The 15,046-nt window shown below is 41.6% G+C and overlaps 1 protein-coding gene across 3 annotated transcripts in view; it reads left to right on the top strand.

The window, feature by feature from the left end:
- Window positions 1-15,046, top strand: part of ITGAM (integrin subunit alpha M) — a 55,341-nt gene that overhangs the window by 38,910 nt on the left and 1,385 nt on the right. The window contains exons 13-29 of one of the 3 annotated variants that reach the window (XM_077907414.1): window positions 1,978-2,118; window positions 2,212-2,421; window positions 6,633-6,763; window positions 6,858-7,021; window positions 8,903-9,057; window positions 9,154-9,285; window positions 9,458-9,531; window positions 9,758-9,899; window positions 9,991-10,113; window positions 11,978-12,057; window positions 12,364-12,447; window positions 12,781-12,856; window positions 13,557-13,664; window positions 13,857-13,940; window positions 14,070-14,183; window positions 14,270-14,371; window positions 14,609-14,719. In XM_077907414.1, coding sequence (XP_077763540.1) covers window positions 1,978-2,118; window positions 2,212-2,421; window positions 6,633-6,763; window positions 6,858-7,021; window positions 8,903-9,057; window positions 9,154-9,285; window positions 9,458-9,531; window positions 9,758-9,899; window positions 9,991-10,113; window positions 11,978-12,057; window positions 12,364-12,447; window positions 12,781-12,856; window positions 13,557-13,664; window positions 13,857-13,940; window positions 14,070-14,183; window positions 14,270-14,371; window positions 14,609-14,719 — 2,031 coding nt within the window. The remainder of the gene's footprint in view (window positions 1-1,977; window positions 2,119-2,211; window positions 2,422-6,632; window positions 6,764-6,857; window positions 7,022-8,902; window positions 9,058-9,153; window positions 9,286-9,457; window positions 9,532-9,757; window positions 9,900-9,990; window positions 10,114-11,977; window positions 12,058-12,363; window positions 12,448-12,780; window positions 12,857-13,556; window positions 13,665-13,856; window positions 13,941-14,069; window positions 14,184-14,269; window positions 14,372-14,608; window positions 14,720-15,046) is intronic. The other 2 variants (XM_077907415.1, XM_077907416.1) reach the window with 2 other exon arrangements.

The raw sequence follows: 15,046 nt of genomic DNA on the forward strand, positions 1-15,046 counted from the left end.
TGTGGAAGAAAACATAGGAGAAAATCTCTGTGACCTTGTATTAGGCAAAGAGTTCTTAGCTGTAACATTAAAAGCAGGTCCATAAAGGAAAAACTGATAAATAGGACTTCATCAAAATGAAAAGTTTCTGCTTTATGAAAGACATATTAAGAGAATGAACAGACAAACTACAGATTGGAAAAAATATTTGCAAATTTTCCTTCTTTTTTAAATTATGTGGATGACAAAGGACTTATATCCAAAATATATAAAGGATACTCAAAAACTCAACAATAAGAAATCAAACAGTTCAATGAAGAAGTAAGCTAAATATTTAACAGACACTTCACTTAAGAAGATACATGGATAGCAAATGAGTACATGAAAACATCCTCTATGCCATTAATCATTAAGGAAAGGCAAATTAAAACCACTATGAGATACTGCTACACAGATATTAGAATGATTAACAAGGAAATAAACTGGCAATATCAAGTACTGACAAGGATGAGCAACAACTAAAACTCTCATACGCTGCTGTCTGAGTGAAAAATGGCATGCCTACTTTGGAAACAGTTTGTCAATTTGTTATACAGTTCAATATATAATTAGCATACCAGCAATCTCGCTTCTAGGTATTTACTTCGGAGAAGTAAAAACATGTTCGTATGAAAACCTGTGTGTGAAAGTTTCTAGTATCTCTATTCACAATTGCCAAAAATTAAAAACAATCCAAGGATCCCTCTGGGGAATGAATAGACAATCTATGGTATATCCATACAATGGAATGTCAGAAATACTGGAAATAAAAAGGACTGGACTACTTATATACACAACAACCTAACCTAATCTTAAATGCATTATTCTAGGTGAAAGGAGCCAGACGTGAAAGGCTACATACTATATAATTCCATTTATATGACATTCTAGAAAAGGCAAAACTGTAGAGATATAAAACAGATCAGAAGTTGCCAGGGGTCATATGAAGAGATCGATTACAGCCAGGGCATGAGGGAATATTTTGGGAGTGATGAAACTTTTATATCTTGATCATCGGTGGTGGTTACATGACTTAATGTGGTTGTTAAAACTTAAAAAACTGTACTAAAAAAGCTGAGTTTTATTGTATGTAAACTATACCCTGATCAACTTGACGTAAAGACAAAAAATCCTACTGACTTTAGGTTAAAGCTTAAATGCTTTTTTTGGGCAGCGAGTGAGGCCTCCTTCAATGGTGTGTGGGGGCAGAAGTCAGATCCAGTGAGTCATGTTTTGACATCTGCACTTTTCCTTCCTAGATCTTGCCACAATTTGAAATTGCTAAATACATCTCCCTGTTTGTTACTATTTCCCTCTGCTCCACCTTGCTCCATGGAGAGCACTGGAAGGCGCTGTGTTTCCACTACCCAGCCTTATGCTCAGCAAATAGCAAACTCTTGTTGGCTGAATGAATGAATGAATGAATGAATGACTAAACGGATGAGTCCTGTGGATGAATTCTACATGTGGACATTGAACATATTTTCGTTTTTTGGGAACATACTTTAAAAATTATTTTAAGAGGTAGACAGTATCTCTCAATAGATGCAAAAAAAATTTCTGTAGCAACAGTTATTTTTAATATAAGCCAGTCAATTCCTTGTTGGCCAGACTGCCAACTTTGAATTTTTTACCTCCCTAAAGACTTACAATATATTGCAAACTTATTCTGTATGCTCTTCCAGGCTTTTCTGTGTAGTTTTCAAATTTAACTTCTTCTTTGCTATATTAAGCATCTCCCTGGAACACGAATGTGGGTAGATCCTCAGCCACTGCCCATCAACTCCATAATATTTTCCTCCAGCTGGCAGTACATTCAAATGAGAATTTGAAGCATGCAGAGGATCACATCTGCTCCCAAGTGCTTTCCCCAGCCGGTATAATCTTTCCTCACAGGAAGAAAACATTTACACTTTGCTTTTGGTGGCAAGAGATTGATCCCAGACTCATCTCTTTCAGATTGGCTCCTACTTTGGGGCCTCCCTCTGCTCAGTAGACATGGATAGAGATGGCAGCTCTGACTTGGTCCTCATTGGGGCCCCCCATTACTACGAGCAGTCAAGGGGAGGCCAAGTGTCTGTGTGTCCCTTGCCTCGGGGGGTGAGTGACTATTGGAGCCTGGGCTGAGTGGGGCCTGGGTATGGGGTGGGGGAATTGGTTGGGTTGGGACCTGATGCTGGTTTTGTCCTGCAGAGGGCTAAGTGGCAGTGTGAGGTCATCCTCCGTGGGGAGCAGGGCCACCCCTGGGGCCGTTTTGGGGCGGCCCTGACAGCGCTGGGGGATGTGAATGGGGACAAGCTGACAGACGTGGCCATCGGAGCGCCAGGAGAGCAGGAGAACCGAGGTGCTGTCTACCTATTTCATGGAATCTCAGGACCAGGCATCAGCCCCTCCCACAGCCAGGTGAGGTTGGGTAACTGTCCCCGTCATGACAGTAGCCTTTTTGTGATTGTCCCTTTCTAATTCAACATCCCCACAGCTGCCAGATCAGTTTTCCCAGTACTACTTTTCAGAACCTTCAAAGGAAATAACACACTTAGTAGAAATTCTTACCACAACTATAGAAGATGCATAGAGCGTCATAACCCCTACTTTAAAGATAAAAAATAAAAAAAAAATAAAGATGAAAAGTTTAAGGCTCAGAGGTGGTAAATGGCCAGCTGGAAGTGTCGGGAGGTAGGCATTTCTTTCTTCTGAATCTCAGTTAGTCAGGACACCTGTGTGGCTCAGCAGTTAAGCATCTGCCTTCAGCTCAGGGCCTGATCCTGGAGACCCAGGATCGAGTCCCACATAGGGTTCCTGCATGGAGACTGCTTCTCCCTCTGCCTGTGTCTCTGCCCCTCTCTCTGTGTCTCTCATGAATAGATAAATAAAACCTTTTTAAAAAAATGAATCTCAGTCAGTCTTGGTAGAATGACTGATAGTCCTGATTTGCTCAGATCTGTCCTGGTTTTAGTGCTGAAAGTAGGACTTGCACTTGGTTTAATGCCCTGCTCTTGCTCCTTGAAATTCATAATTTTTCAACAAGTGTTCTGCATTTTTTGGGGTCTGGATCATGCAAATTATGTAGTCCATTGTGTTGGTCACTTGAAATCTTGGTCACCACAGATAGTCTCCTTTCTGAAATGCCTCCCTGTTACCTGCTAGATGGAGTCCACTGTTCAGAGGGACTCCCACAGTCGGGTTCTCTCCTACCACTGCTAGCTGAAGCCATCTGGTCTTTCCCCCTTGGGGATCTAGCTTTTTTCCAGCCTCCCATCTTTCTTATGTCTTTTTTTTTCAGTTTTATACCTTTATTTGACAATCAGCGATTAGTTCTCATCCACCTTAACAGTCTGTTGATTTTTGAAAGTGGTGACAGGTATGTAGGTAACCAGCGTGTAGAGCTTGTTTGGTAAATCTTCATCCTCGTTACGTTTTCTGGACAACCTCACGTGGATACGATATGGAACATTCCTTATTCCTTTGGCCCAGACAGCTTTGTTGAGCCTGGTGTCAATGTGCACATCTGGAGTTCCCATCTCTTTGATGGCAAATTTCTGGATCTCTTTGAGTGCCTAAGGGGCACGCTTCTTGAAACCCACTCCATGGATACGTTTGTGAATGTTGATGGTGTATTCTCTGGCAGAACGGCCCTTCTCCTTTTGCTACCCTTCTTTGCAGGAGCCATTCTGTTGGGCCCAAGTTGGAAAGGCCCATTTTTCTTATGTCTTTTTTCTCTCTGCCCCCACATTGTTCCTGACAAGTGCCTCATGCCAGAGGCTCAATCCTACCAACACAATGAAATCACTTGAAGGTTTTAAAAAACACAGATGCTTAGGCTGCTAGTAAGGGTTCCAATTTAATTGGTCTGGGGTTGGTGCCCCAGCTATCAGTAGTTTCCAGCATTTTATTTAGAAAAATTTCAAATTTACAGTAAAGTTGAAGAAATTGTACAATGAACACCCATATACTTACCATTTAGAATCTACAATGAACATTTGACTAGATTTGTTATCACAGATCCATCCTTTTGTTCGTCCTATTTTTACCCATCCATCATGGGTAGAAATTTTTTATTTTTTAATGCATCCCAAAGTCAGTTATTATGCCCCAACTACTTCAGTGTGTATATCACTAATTGGAATTCAATATTTGCTTACCATTGTATTTAAGATAGCATTTATAGACAGGAAATGCACATATCCTTTGCCATTCAATGATTTTGACAAATGCATACACCTGTGTAACCCACACTCCTATCAAACTATAGAACATAATTACTATTCCAGAAAGTTTCCTCCTGCCCCTATCCAGTCAATTTCTGACCTCACTCTGGTCCAGAGGAAATCCTTGTTCTGATTATTTTCCACCATAGATTAGTTTTGCCCATTCTAGAACTTCATATAAATAGTATACCATGTAGGCTCCAGTGTTTTATTGATTTACTAGACTTATTAATTTATTAAAATTTTATATCTTTATTAGTTTTTTTCTTAAAAAATTTTAATTTATTTTATTTTTTGGTATTTTTTTTATTGGAGTTCGATTTGCCAACATACAGTATAACACTCAGTGCTCATCCCATCAAGTGCCCCCCTCAGTGCCCCTCACTCAGTCCTTTTATTTAAATTCTATTGAGTTAGCATATAATGCAATATTGGTTTCAGGAGTAGAACTCAGTGATTCATCACTTACATACAACACCCACTCTGGTATTTTAAAGACACTTGTTAGTTGCTGCCAGAGCTAAGAACCACTGTCTTATTTCTCTCTGCATCATGGAGCTTCTTTCCACTATTGTGTGAATATTATAACTAGGCCTCTTTCGGGAATCCCTGAGTGGCTCAGCGGTTTGGCGCCTGCCTTTGGCCCAGGGCGCGATCCTGGAGTCCTGGGATCGAGTCCTGGGTCGGGCTCCCGGCATGGAGCCTGCTTCTCACTCCTCCTGTGTCTCTGCCTCTCTCTCTATGTCTATCATAAATAAATAAATAAATCTTAAAAAAATAATTAGGCCTCTTTCACTGAAACCTGTTGCTTCTCTGTAAATGGGATGTGAAGGCTCTGGTTTTACTTTATGTTATTACAAAAGCTTGACATGCTATATGAATTTATCAATCTAAAGTATGCAGTGAAAACCCTAGTTTTCTGCTCTTATTTGCATCATAACTCATCCTGCAAAGGAAAACAGGGAAATGGGAGTATGCTTTTTATGTATACACACACACACAGACCCACACACACATACACTTCAGACCCAAAACTTAAAATAATGCAAAAAGGACATACTGTTCTTTTCTACTGTTCTACTATCCTATCCTGTTCTAGTGTTTGTATTTTTTACTTGCTTTTTCTCTATGATCAGGGATGAGAGTGGTCAGTGTTTGAGCAGGTAAGCATGCTGTGGATCTCCCAACTACTTAATTTTATATTATGTCTAATTGCAAAACAAAACTTCCTCCCAACAGAGTACCATAAATTTTTCTCAAAAATTTTGAGGTATAATGTACATTTGGTGAATACACAAATCTTAAGTGATGAATTTTCACATACCTGTGGAGCCAAGTAAGCACCAGCTAGATTAAGGTATAGCACATTCCCAGCAGCTCATGTTTTCACATCCTTCCTTTTAATTGACAAAGTCATTTTTTAAAAAAGATCTTACTTATTTATTCTTGAGAGACACACAGAGAGAGGCAGAGACATACGCAGAGGGAGAAGCAGGCTCCCTGCAGGGAATCTGATATGGGACTTGATTCCAGGACCCTGGGATCATGACCTGAGCCAAAGGCAGACGCTTAACCACTGAGCCACCCAGGCGCCCCAACAAAGTGATTTTTAAGAAAATTTGTGATAAAATATGCACGACATAAAATTCATTATCTTAACCACTTTTAGGTATACAATTCAGTGGCATTAAGTACATAACAAAATCACTTTTAAAATTTCTTTTTAATTTATTTGTTTTTTGTTTGTTCTTACAGTGTTATACTTGCACACATATTAAAGAGTCAAAATTATTCTTAAAGTATAATTATGAAATATAACAATCACCACACTCACACTGTGACTTCTTCTTCATTATCTCTTCTCTCGAGGGAACATTCTTGCAACTTTTTCAATAATTCTCCATACTTGATTGTGTGAAAATAATTCTCCATACTCCAATGACATGATTATTTTGCTGCTTCTTGATTATTGCTTTACCATTGACTTCCCATTATGGGAGGTGAGGACTGAGCTCTCTTTCAGAGAGCTTGCCCCCTCGGACCTTTCACCCTCTTGCCCTACTCCTTATATTTATATGAGAATTTTGGTAAGATCAATATTTAGTGTTTGTATTATCTTGAACATGTAAATGATATTCACCTAGTCAAATAGCATGCTATGTCACTTCTTTCCTGTAGAACTGTTTTTTTTTTTTTTTTCTGAAAACTTAGGTAATTGATGGAAACTTTGGGTGTCATCTCAAGGCTATGGTCTAAAGCTGAATAGTTGCCCTAATTCCTTGAGAAGTTGTAGGAGAAGAGACTTGAGTGGAGCCCAGACAATCTGTCCTTGCATCATTCTGGGCAACTGAGTTACACACTTCCTATTCTTCCCCACTCCCTTTCTCTCTTATTTTTTACCCTCAGCGAATCGAAGCCTCCCAGATCTCCCCCAAGCTCCAGTATTTTGGTCAGTCACTGAGTGGGGGCCAGGACCTCACAATGGATGGACTAGTGGACCTGGCAATAGGGGCTCACGGCCATGCGCTGCTGGTCAGGTGAGAACTTCTTTTAGAGCACACCAAATATATTCCCTTTAAGGAGTGGCTTTGTTGTCTGAAGTCCCCTGATGGCCCTCTGGTGTCTCTACAGATCTCAGCCTGTGTTGAGACTTGAGGTGACCATGGAGTTCATACCCAAGGAAGTGGCAAGGAAGGTGTTTGTGTGTCAGGAAAAGGTGGAGAGAGGCCAGACTGCTGGAGAGGTCAGAGTTTGCCTCCGTGTCCGCAAGAACACACGGGACCGACTAAGAGAAGGTGAGTCTGGGTAGGTAAGTCTGAAGGGGTTAAATGACTAGAGACATTGATGAGTGGCCCAGCCTAGTCTTCCCAGCCTTCTGGCAGTTCAGAACAAACTTCCATACAGGCTCTGACAGCCTTTTCCAAGCTTGACTGGAGTGAGTAGGCACTTCTTTGGCTGGATGGAGAGGCCCAATAAACCCCACTGAAAAGTGAGCATGTGGCATTCCGTTCTCCAGAGAAGCAATGGCCCCACACCTGTAAACTAAATAGGATTTTTTTTAGAACTCAAGAGATAACTCATTTAAAGGGGAGGTTGAGTTGACGAAGCTAAACACAAATTCCCAAAACATTCAGACATGCATTTTATTACAACTAACTTGACTTCTTCCTTATCTCTTTTTCTGGAAGAATAGCATTGTTTTTGGTGTGGAGGAATAGTAATGATAGTACTAGAGAGAAATGAGGAGGGAATAAAATTAGGTTAATAGCAGTAACCTTACTGGGCTGAGGAGATAGGAGTCAGTTTGGGGTAGCCAGCATGGCTAGACACTGAGCGCAAAGTGTTAGAAAATAGAGAATTGCATAGAAGGTGCCCCAAAACCTACATACACATTCCTCTCAAGTTGTTGCCTGACTTCTTAAGCCATGTATGTCTAGGTCAATACTCTAAGAAATTCAGTAGATGATAGAAACTAAAGAGTTGAGCAGAAATTCAGCTCTCCAGTGCTGGGAAAACAGAAATTTGACAGGGACATCAGTAAGCAACTTGGTCTTTTTATTCAGACCAGCAACCAACAGAAACAATATAAATAGACTCATAGGTGATTTAGAAATTAGAGTTATTAGGAATTTATTTATTTAAAAATTTTAAAAAAATTTATTTATGATAGTCACACAGAGAGAGAGAGAGAGAGAGAGGCAGAGACACAGGCAGAGGGAGAAGCAGGCTCCATGCACCGGGAGCCCGACGTGGGATTCGATCCCAGGTCTCCAGGATCGCGCCCTGGGCCAAAGGCAGGTGCCAAACCGCTGCGCCACCCAGGGATCCCCATTATTAGGAATTTAAAAAATAACTTCAGTTAATATCTTCAAGAAAAAAGAGGAAGTGATGGAGAACTTCAGAAAAGAACTGGAATTCATAAATTCATAAAAAGGGTGAAATGGAAATGTAGTACTGAAAAATACACTGAAATTAAGAGTTCAATAAATACGCTTAATAGTAGGTTAGAAGCAGATAGAGAATTAGTGAACTGGGACATAAATAAATTGAAAATATTTAGATTAACACACAGAAAGGAAAAAGGATGAAAAATACAGAGAAAAATCATGAGACATATGGAACATGGTGAAAAATTTAATAAACATGTAATTGGAATTCCAAAATGAAGAGAGAGAGAGAATAAGAAAGAAGCAACCAAATAGTGGTACACAGTTTCTAAAACTGATGAAAGACATCAAGATTCTCTGCCAAATCAAAGCAGGATAAATATAAAGGAAACCAGACCACAGTATATTCTACCAATGTATAAAACATACATTGTACCATAGCAAGGCACAAACTACTGAAGATCAAAGACGAAGAGAAAAAAATAAGAGCATCTAGGAAAATATACTTAATTTTCTAGTATGTAACAGAATAGCTACCATTTATTGAGCACTTCCTATGTGGCAGGCACTATATTAAGTGCTTTATGGACACTATTTCATTTAATTTTCACCGTATGAAGGAATAGTTATTATTCTCAATTTAAAAATAAGAAATGGAGACTCAAAAAGGTCAGTCAGATAAGATGCCCAAAGTCATATGGCTGGAAAACAGTAGAGCTGGCCTCAAACTCATAGCTTGTCTGACTCCAAAGCTGGGCTCCTCATCACTATGCGGCCCTGCCCCTTCAGGAGAGATTCAGAGTGTTGTCACATATGACCTGACTCTGGAACCAAGTGTCTCACATCCTCGAATTGTCTTTGATGAGACAAAGAACAGCACACGCAGACAGACAAGGATCATGAAGCTGAATCAGGAATGTGAAGCCCTAAAGCTGCTGTTAGTGGTGAGCAAGGGTTGGCCACACTCCTGGGTCCTCCAGGCATGGGTTGGGCTTGGGTACCTGAGGAAGGCAGACCCTCAAACCCCTACTGTCTCTCAGTATTGTGTAGAGGACTCAGTGACCCCCATCATCCTGCACTTCAACTACTCTCTGGTGGGGACATCCTTGCCCTCATTCAAGAACCTCCAGCCAGTGCTGGCTGTGGATGCTCAGAGACTCTTCACAGCTTTGGTGAGTCCTCAAGCTGGGATCCTGCAGGGGCATGGAAGGGCCCAGAGGTCAAATCAATGAAGCACATTTTATTTCATTTCACATAATTTTATTTCAGTATTTTATTTTATTGGTTCATTTCACATCATTTCATTCTTTCCTTTCCTTTCATCATATTTTTTTTTTTTTGTAGTTTCCCTTTGAGCAGAATTGTGGCAATGACAGCATCTGCCATGATGACCTCAGCATCACCTTCAGTTTTATGGGGTGAGTTTCTTTTCCTCACTGCTACCTGAAAATCTGCACCACAACCTGGTACTCTGTTCTTCTCCTGACCCCTGAGGGAGCTAGGCACAGAGCAGCTCCTTCAGAGGTGTTTGTGTGGCTGCCCCATTCATTGTCTTCTCTCTCCAAGGGTAGCTCCTTCCTACCAGGACAGACTTGCCACATAGAAGCCCTCAGCATCTCATGGCCTGGCTTGTTCTTTCCACAGCCTAGACGCCCTGGTGGTGGGCAGTTCTCAAGACTTCAATGTGACACTGACTGTGAGAAACGAGGGTGAGGATTCCTACAGGACTCAGGTTACCTTCTTCTACCCACCTGGCTTGTCCTATCGGAGGCTGTCAGTGGTCCAGGTAGCCAAATCCTTCTCAGACTTTGACTTTGCTTTCCATGTCCCCACAGGAGGTGGTTGACATCACTACCTCTGTTCCCCTTGTCTTCCAGAAGCAGCTCTCATGGCGACGTTGGCGCCTGACTTGTGAGTCTGACGATTCCACTAATGGGCCCGAGGGCTGGAAGTATAGCAGCTGCAGCATAAACCATCCCATCTTCCCAAATTCCTCAGAGGTTGGGCTGTCTCTCTGTTTCTCTTTTGTTTTCTTCTGAATTCTTTTTTTTTTTTTTTTTTAAATAGAAGCTCCTTCTGGGAAATGAACTAGGGGTGTGGTGGAAGGGGAGGAGGGCAGGTGGTGGGGGTGACTGGGTGGTGGGCACTGAGGTGGGCACTGACAGGATGAGCACTGGGTGTTATTCTATATGTTGGCAAATTGAACACCAATAAAACATAAATTTATTATTACAAAAAAATAAAATAGAAGCTCCTTTTTAAAAAAAATTTTTATTGAGATATAATTCATATACCATGCAATTCACCCATTTCAGATACACAATTCAATGGCTTTTGGTATGTTCACAGAGTTTTCCATTCATCACCGTGATTGATTTTATTTATTAATTTTTTTACTTTGTTCTCTCTTTATTTTTCATTTATTTTCTTCAATTCTTTTTATTAAGTGCTTACTTTTAATTGTTATGTACATTCTTATATATTTCTTAATTTTCATTAGTTTCAATGTACTTTAATTTTCTTTCTTATTTTGGGTCCAGATTCTTCTTATAAGTATTATTTTTTTTATAAATTTATTTTTATTGGTGTTCAATAAACCCCCCACCAACTCCCCTTCCACCACCCGTAGTTCGTTTCCCAGAGTTAGGAGTCTTTCATGTTCTCTCTCCCTTTCTGATATTTCCCACTTATTTTTTCTCCTTTCCCTTTTATTCCCTTTCACTATTTTTTATATTCCCCAAATGAATGAGACCATATAATGTTTGTCCTCCGATTGACTTATTTCACTCAGCATAATACCCTCCAGTTCCATCCACGTTGAAGCAAATGGTGGGTATTTGTCGTTTCTAATGGCTGAGTAATATTCCATTGTATACATAAACCACATCTTCTTTATCCATTCATCTTTCGATGGACACCGAGGCTCCTTCCACAGTTTGGCTATTGTGGACATTGCTGCTAGAAACATCGGGGTGCAGGTGTCCCGGTGTTTCATTGCATCTGTACATGATTGATTTTAGAATATTTTATTACCTCAAGAAAAAAACCTTGCTCTCTTTAGCCTTTAGCTCCAGTTCTTTCATTTCTCCAAGCCCTAAGCAACCACTAATCTATTTTTTGTATCTAGATTCATCTATTCTTGACATTTCATATAAATGGGATTATATAGTATGTGATCATGTTTTTAAGGATCATCCATATTTACAGCATGTATCAATATTTAATTTCTCTTTGCTGCTGAATTTTATTTATTTATTATTATTTTTTATTTAAATTCAATTTGCCAATACTATATGTTGGCATATAGTATGACACCCAGTGCTCATCTCATCACATGCCCTCCTTAATGCCCATCACCCAGTTACCTTATCCACCCCCCCCACCTATCTCCCCTTCTGCAACCCTTTGTTTCTCAGAGTTAGGAGTCTCTAATGGTTTGCCTTCCTCTCTATTTTTTTCCCCTGCTCACTTTCCCCCCCTTCCCTTATATTGCCTTTCACCTTTTCTTATATTCCATATATGAGTGAAACCATATGATAATTATCTTTCTCTGGTTGACTTATTTCACTCTTACTGCTGAGGTTTATCCATTCTTTAGTTGATAGATATTGCGCTGTTTCTTCTTTTTTTTTTTTTTTTAAGAATTTATTTATTTATTTGAGAGAATGGGAGAGAGAGTGACCATGAGCAGGAGGGAAGGGCAGAGGGAGAAGCAGACTCCCCATTGAGCAGGGAGCCCAGTGCTGAACTCAATCCCAAGACCCTGGGATCATGCCCTGAGCTGAAGGCAGACGCTTAACTATTGAGCCACTCAGGTGCCCTATTTCTTCTATTCTTTTCACTCTCTTTTTTCTCTAACTCCAGGTCATTTTTAATATCACATTTGGTGTGGCATCTGGTGCTTCCTTTGGAAACAAACTACTCCTCAAGGCCAATGTGACCAGGTATGCTGTGTCCAGCTTCCCCACTTTGAGGGCCCAACCCCCTGCCCAGTGTGGACCACTGCCCTATATCCATGGTTCTCCTTTCAGCTTATTTATTTATTTATTTATTTATTTATTTATTTACTCATTCCTTCATTCATTCATTCATTCATTCATAAATACCAACTGAGCACCTACCATATGCCAGGCATTGTGCCCAGTGCTGCTGGTGGGACAGAGATGGACAGGACAGCTGTTGTTCCTGCCCTTTAAGAGATTATAATTTAGTGGAAAAGATATACAGAAAAGCTCTCTGTTTCCCTTTAGTGATAACAACACAACTAGAACCAACAAAACTGAATTCCAACTGGAGCTGCCTGTGAAATACACTGTCTTCATGGTAGTCACCAGGTACTGGCTTCTAGGGCTTTAGCTCTGCCTTTATCACTGGGCTGGACATGGCTCATTGTGTATTTGTGTGTGTGTGTCTAGCACATGTGTGCATGGGTGTGTATTTGTGGGTGTTTGTATGTGTGCGCATGATTGTACATCTGTGCACAACCCAAGCTAGCATATCCTGTGTGTCTGACACACATGGCCTCTTGCACTCCATCCCACTGGCACCCTCTCAGGTTGGCATTACCCATGTGCCTGTTTACTCCCTAACATACTTAGCCCAAGACCCCCTCCCAGGACACCTCTGATGTCCTGACACCTCTTGTACTTTCTTCTTTCTTCCATCAGCCATGAGGGCTCCACCAAATATCTCAACTTCACAGCTGCGGAGAAGACTAGCCACATTATAGAGCATTATTATGAGGTGGGTAGCTGAGAAGGAAGCCAGGGAGGGAAATCAATATGATGGGAATACAATAATGGGAAATAATAATGGGAGATATGCATCGGATGCCTACTATGTACTGGGCTCTGTTTCAAGCTCACTCTCACCCTATACACACACAAGCACGCACACACACACACACACACATACATAATTTTTATTTTTTATTTTTTATTGGTGTTCAATTTGCCAACATATAGAATAACACCCAGTGCTCATCCCATCAAGTGCCTGCCTCAGTGCCTGTCACCTAGTCACCCCCACCCCCCGCCCACCTCCCTTTCTACCACCCCTTGTTCTTTTTCCAGAGTTAGGAGTCTCTCAACACACATACATAATTAACTCATTTTATCACTACAATGACTCTTTGAAGGAGGAACTATCATTATCTCTAGTTCACAGATGGAGCAACTGAAGCTCAGAGAGGTTAACAGAACATGGTCATGGTCTCACCACTAGTAGTGGAAGAGCCACTCCCTAGTACCAGCCTGTCTGGCTCTCAGATGTGTGTTTAACCCCTACACTCTTCTGCTTCCCAGAAAGCATTAAGAGGCAGGCTACTTGTGTCTGTGAGGGCTTATTTAGGTGTACTGGGCTGTCAGGAGTGGGGAGGCTGTTCTAGTTGGTGGGAACAGAAAGGCCAGAGCTCTATATCCACTACTCTCCTCCCACTGTGCAGATTAACAACCTGGGGCAGAGGAGCCTCCCCATAAGTGTGGTCTTCTGGATCCCTATCAAACTGAACCAGGTGACTGTGTGGGACAATCCCCAGGTCACCTTTTCCCAGGTAAGTCTAGTTGGGTTTGGGAGTGACCCAATTCCTACCACCATAGTCCTGGTCTTTCCTAAAATCTCTGTTTCCTCTGTTGGGTTTTGGAGCCATTTTGGAGCCTTCTGGACCTAGGTCATTTCAGTTTCCATGAGGGTGGACCCACAAGCCCTCAGTTCCCTCTCTTCTCACGTGTCTCTCTTTCCTTAGAACCTCTCCACAACATGCCACACCGAGGAAAGGCCCCCCCTTCTCTCTGACTTCCTGATGGAGCTTAAGAAGACTCCAGTTGTGGTGAGAATAAACTTAGGACCATGTGCAGACCCAGCACTGTTCCCTTGGTGCTCAGTACTATCTGTCAACTGAGTGGGCTGGGTGCATGGGCATTTTCTGCATCCAGCTTAGTCATTCTCCCTTCCCCAGAACTGCTCTATTGCTGTCTGCCAGAGAATCCAGTGTGACATCCTGTCCTTTGGCACCCAGGAAAAAGTCAATATCACCCTCCAAGGCAAACTCTCATTTGACTGGTATATCAAGGTATGTGAGAGCCAAGGCTCAGTTGGGCATAGACACGATACTTCAGGGGGCCTGTGGGTCTAGCTCTCATCCTTTCTCGCTCATAGACTTCGGCAAAATACCTTGACGTTGTGAGCACCGCAGAGGTCTTGTTTGATAATTCGAAGTTTGCCCCGCTTCCAGGACAGGAGGCATTTCTGAGGGCCCAGGTATCTCTCTCTGACCCAGAGGGACTATTGGAGGGAGGAGGGGAGGCTGAGCTTGTGGAGATCTCTGGGTAAAGAGATAGAGAGAGATAGAGAAGGGAGAGGAGAGAATGAGGGCATAAAGAGGGGTTAGTCATTGGGTTCAGTGAGTGCAAGGGGTATACAAGGTCTGACTGGGGAACCCCCAGAAATCTGGAGTTCGTCATCTTCCCTGATGTACCCTTCCTCCCTCTGCCACAGACAGAAACCAAAGTGGAGCCAAATGAAGTGTACAATCCTATTCCGCTTATAGTGGGTAGCACGGTGGGGGGCCTGCTGCTCCTGGCCCTCATCACTGCTGGACTGTACAAGGTATCCCCTTTTCCTCTCTGCTTCCCTCTCCCTTGCTGGTTCTTACTCAGCAGCTCATTATTGGGTTTGACTCCCACCAAGTCACAGAGTCTGTTTCTTCAGCTATAAAAGGAGAATATCAATACCATTTTTGTGAAGGTAACTGAGTATTAACCCAATAAGGCAGTGCACTTAGAATGGCCCCTGATACAGAATGACACTACAAAGGGATTAATTTTTCTTTTCCTTCTGTTTTATTTCTTTTCTTTCTTTCTTTCTTTCTTTCTTTCTTTCTTTCTTTCTTTCTTTCTTTCTTTCCTTCCTTCCTTCCTTCCTTCCTTCCTTCCT

The sequence above is a fragment of the Canis aureus genome, chromosome 8, assembly GCF_053574225.1.
Source record: "Canis aureus isolate CA01 chromosome 8, VMU_Caureus_v.1.0, whole genome shotgun sequence".
NCBI lineage: Eukaryota > Metazoa > Chordata > Mammalia > Carnivora > Canidae > Canis > Canis aureus.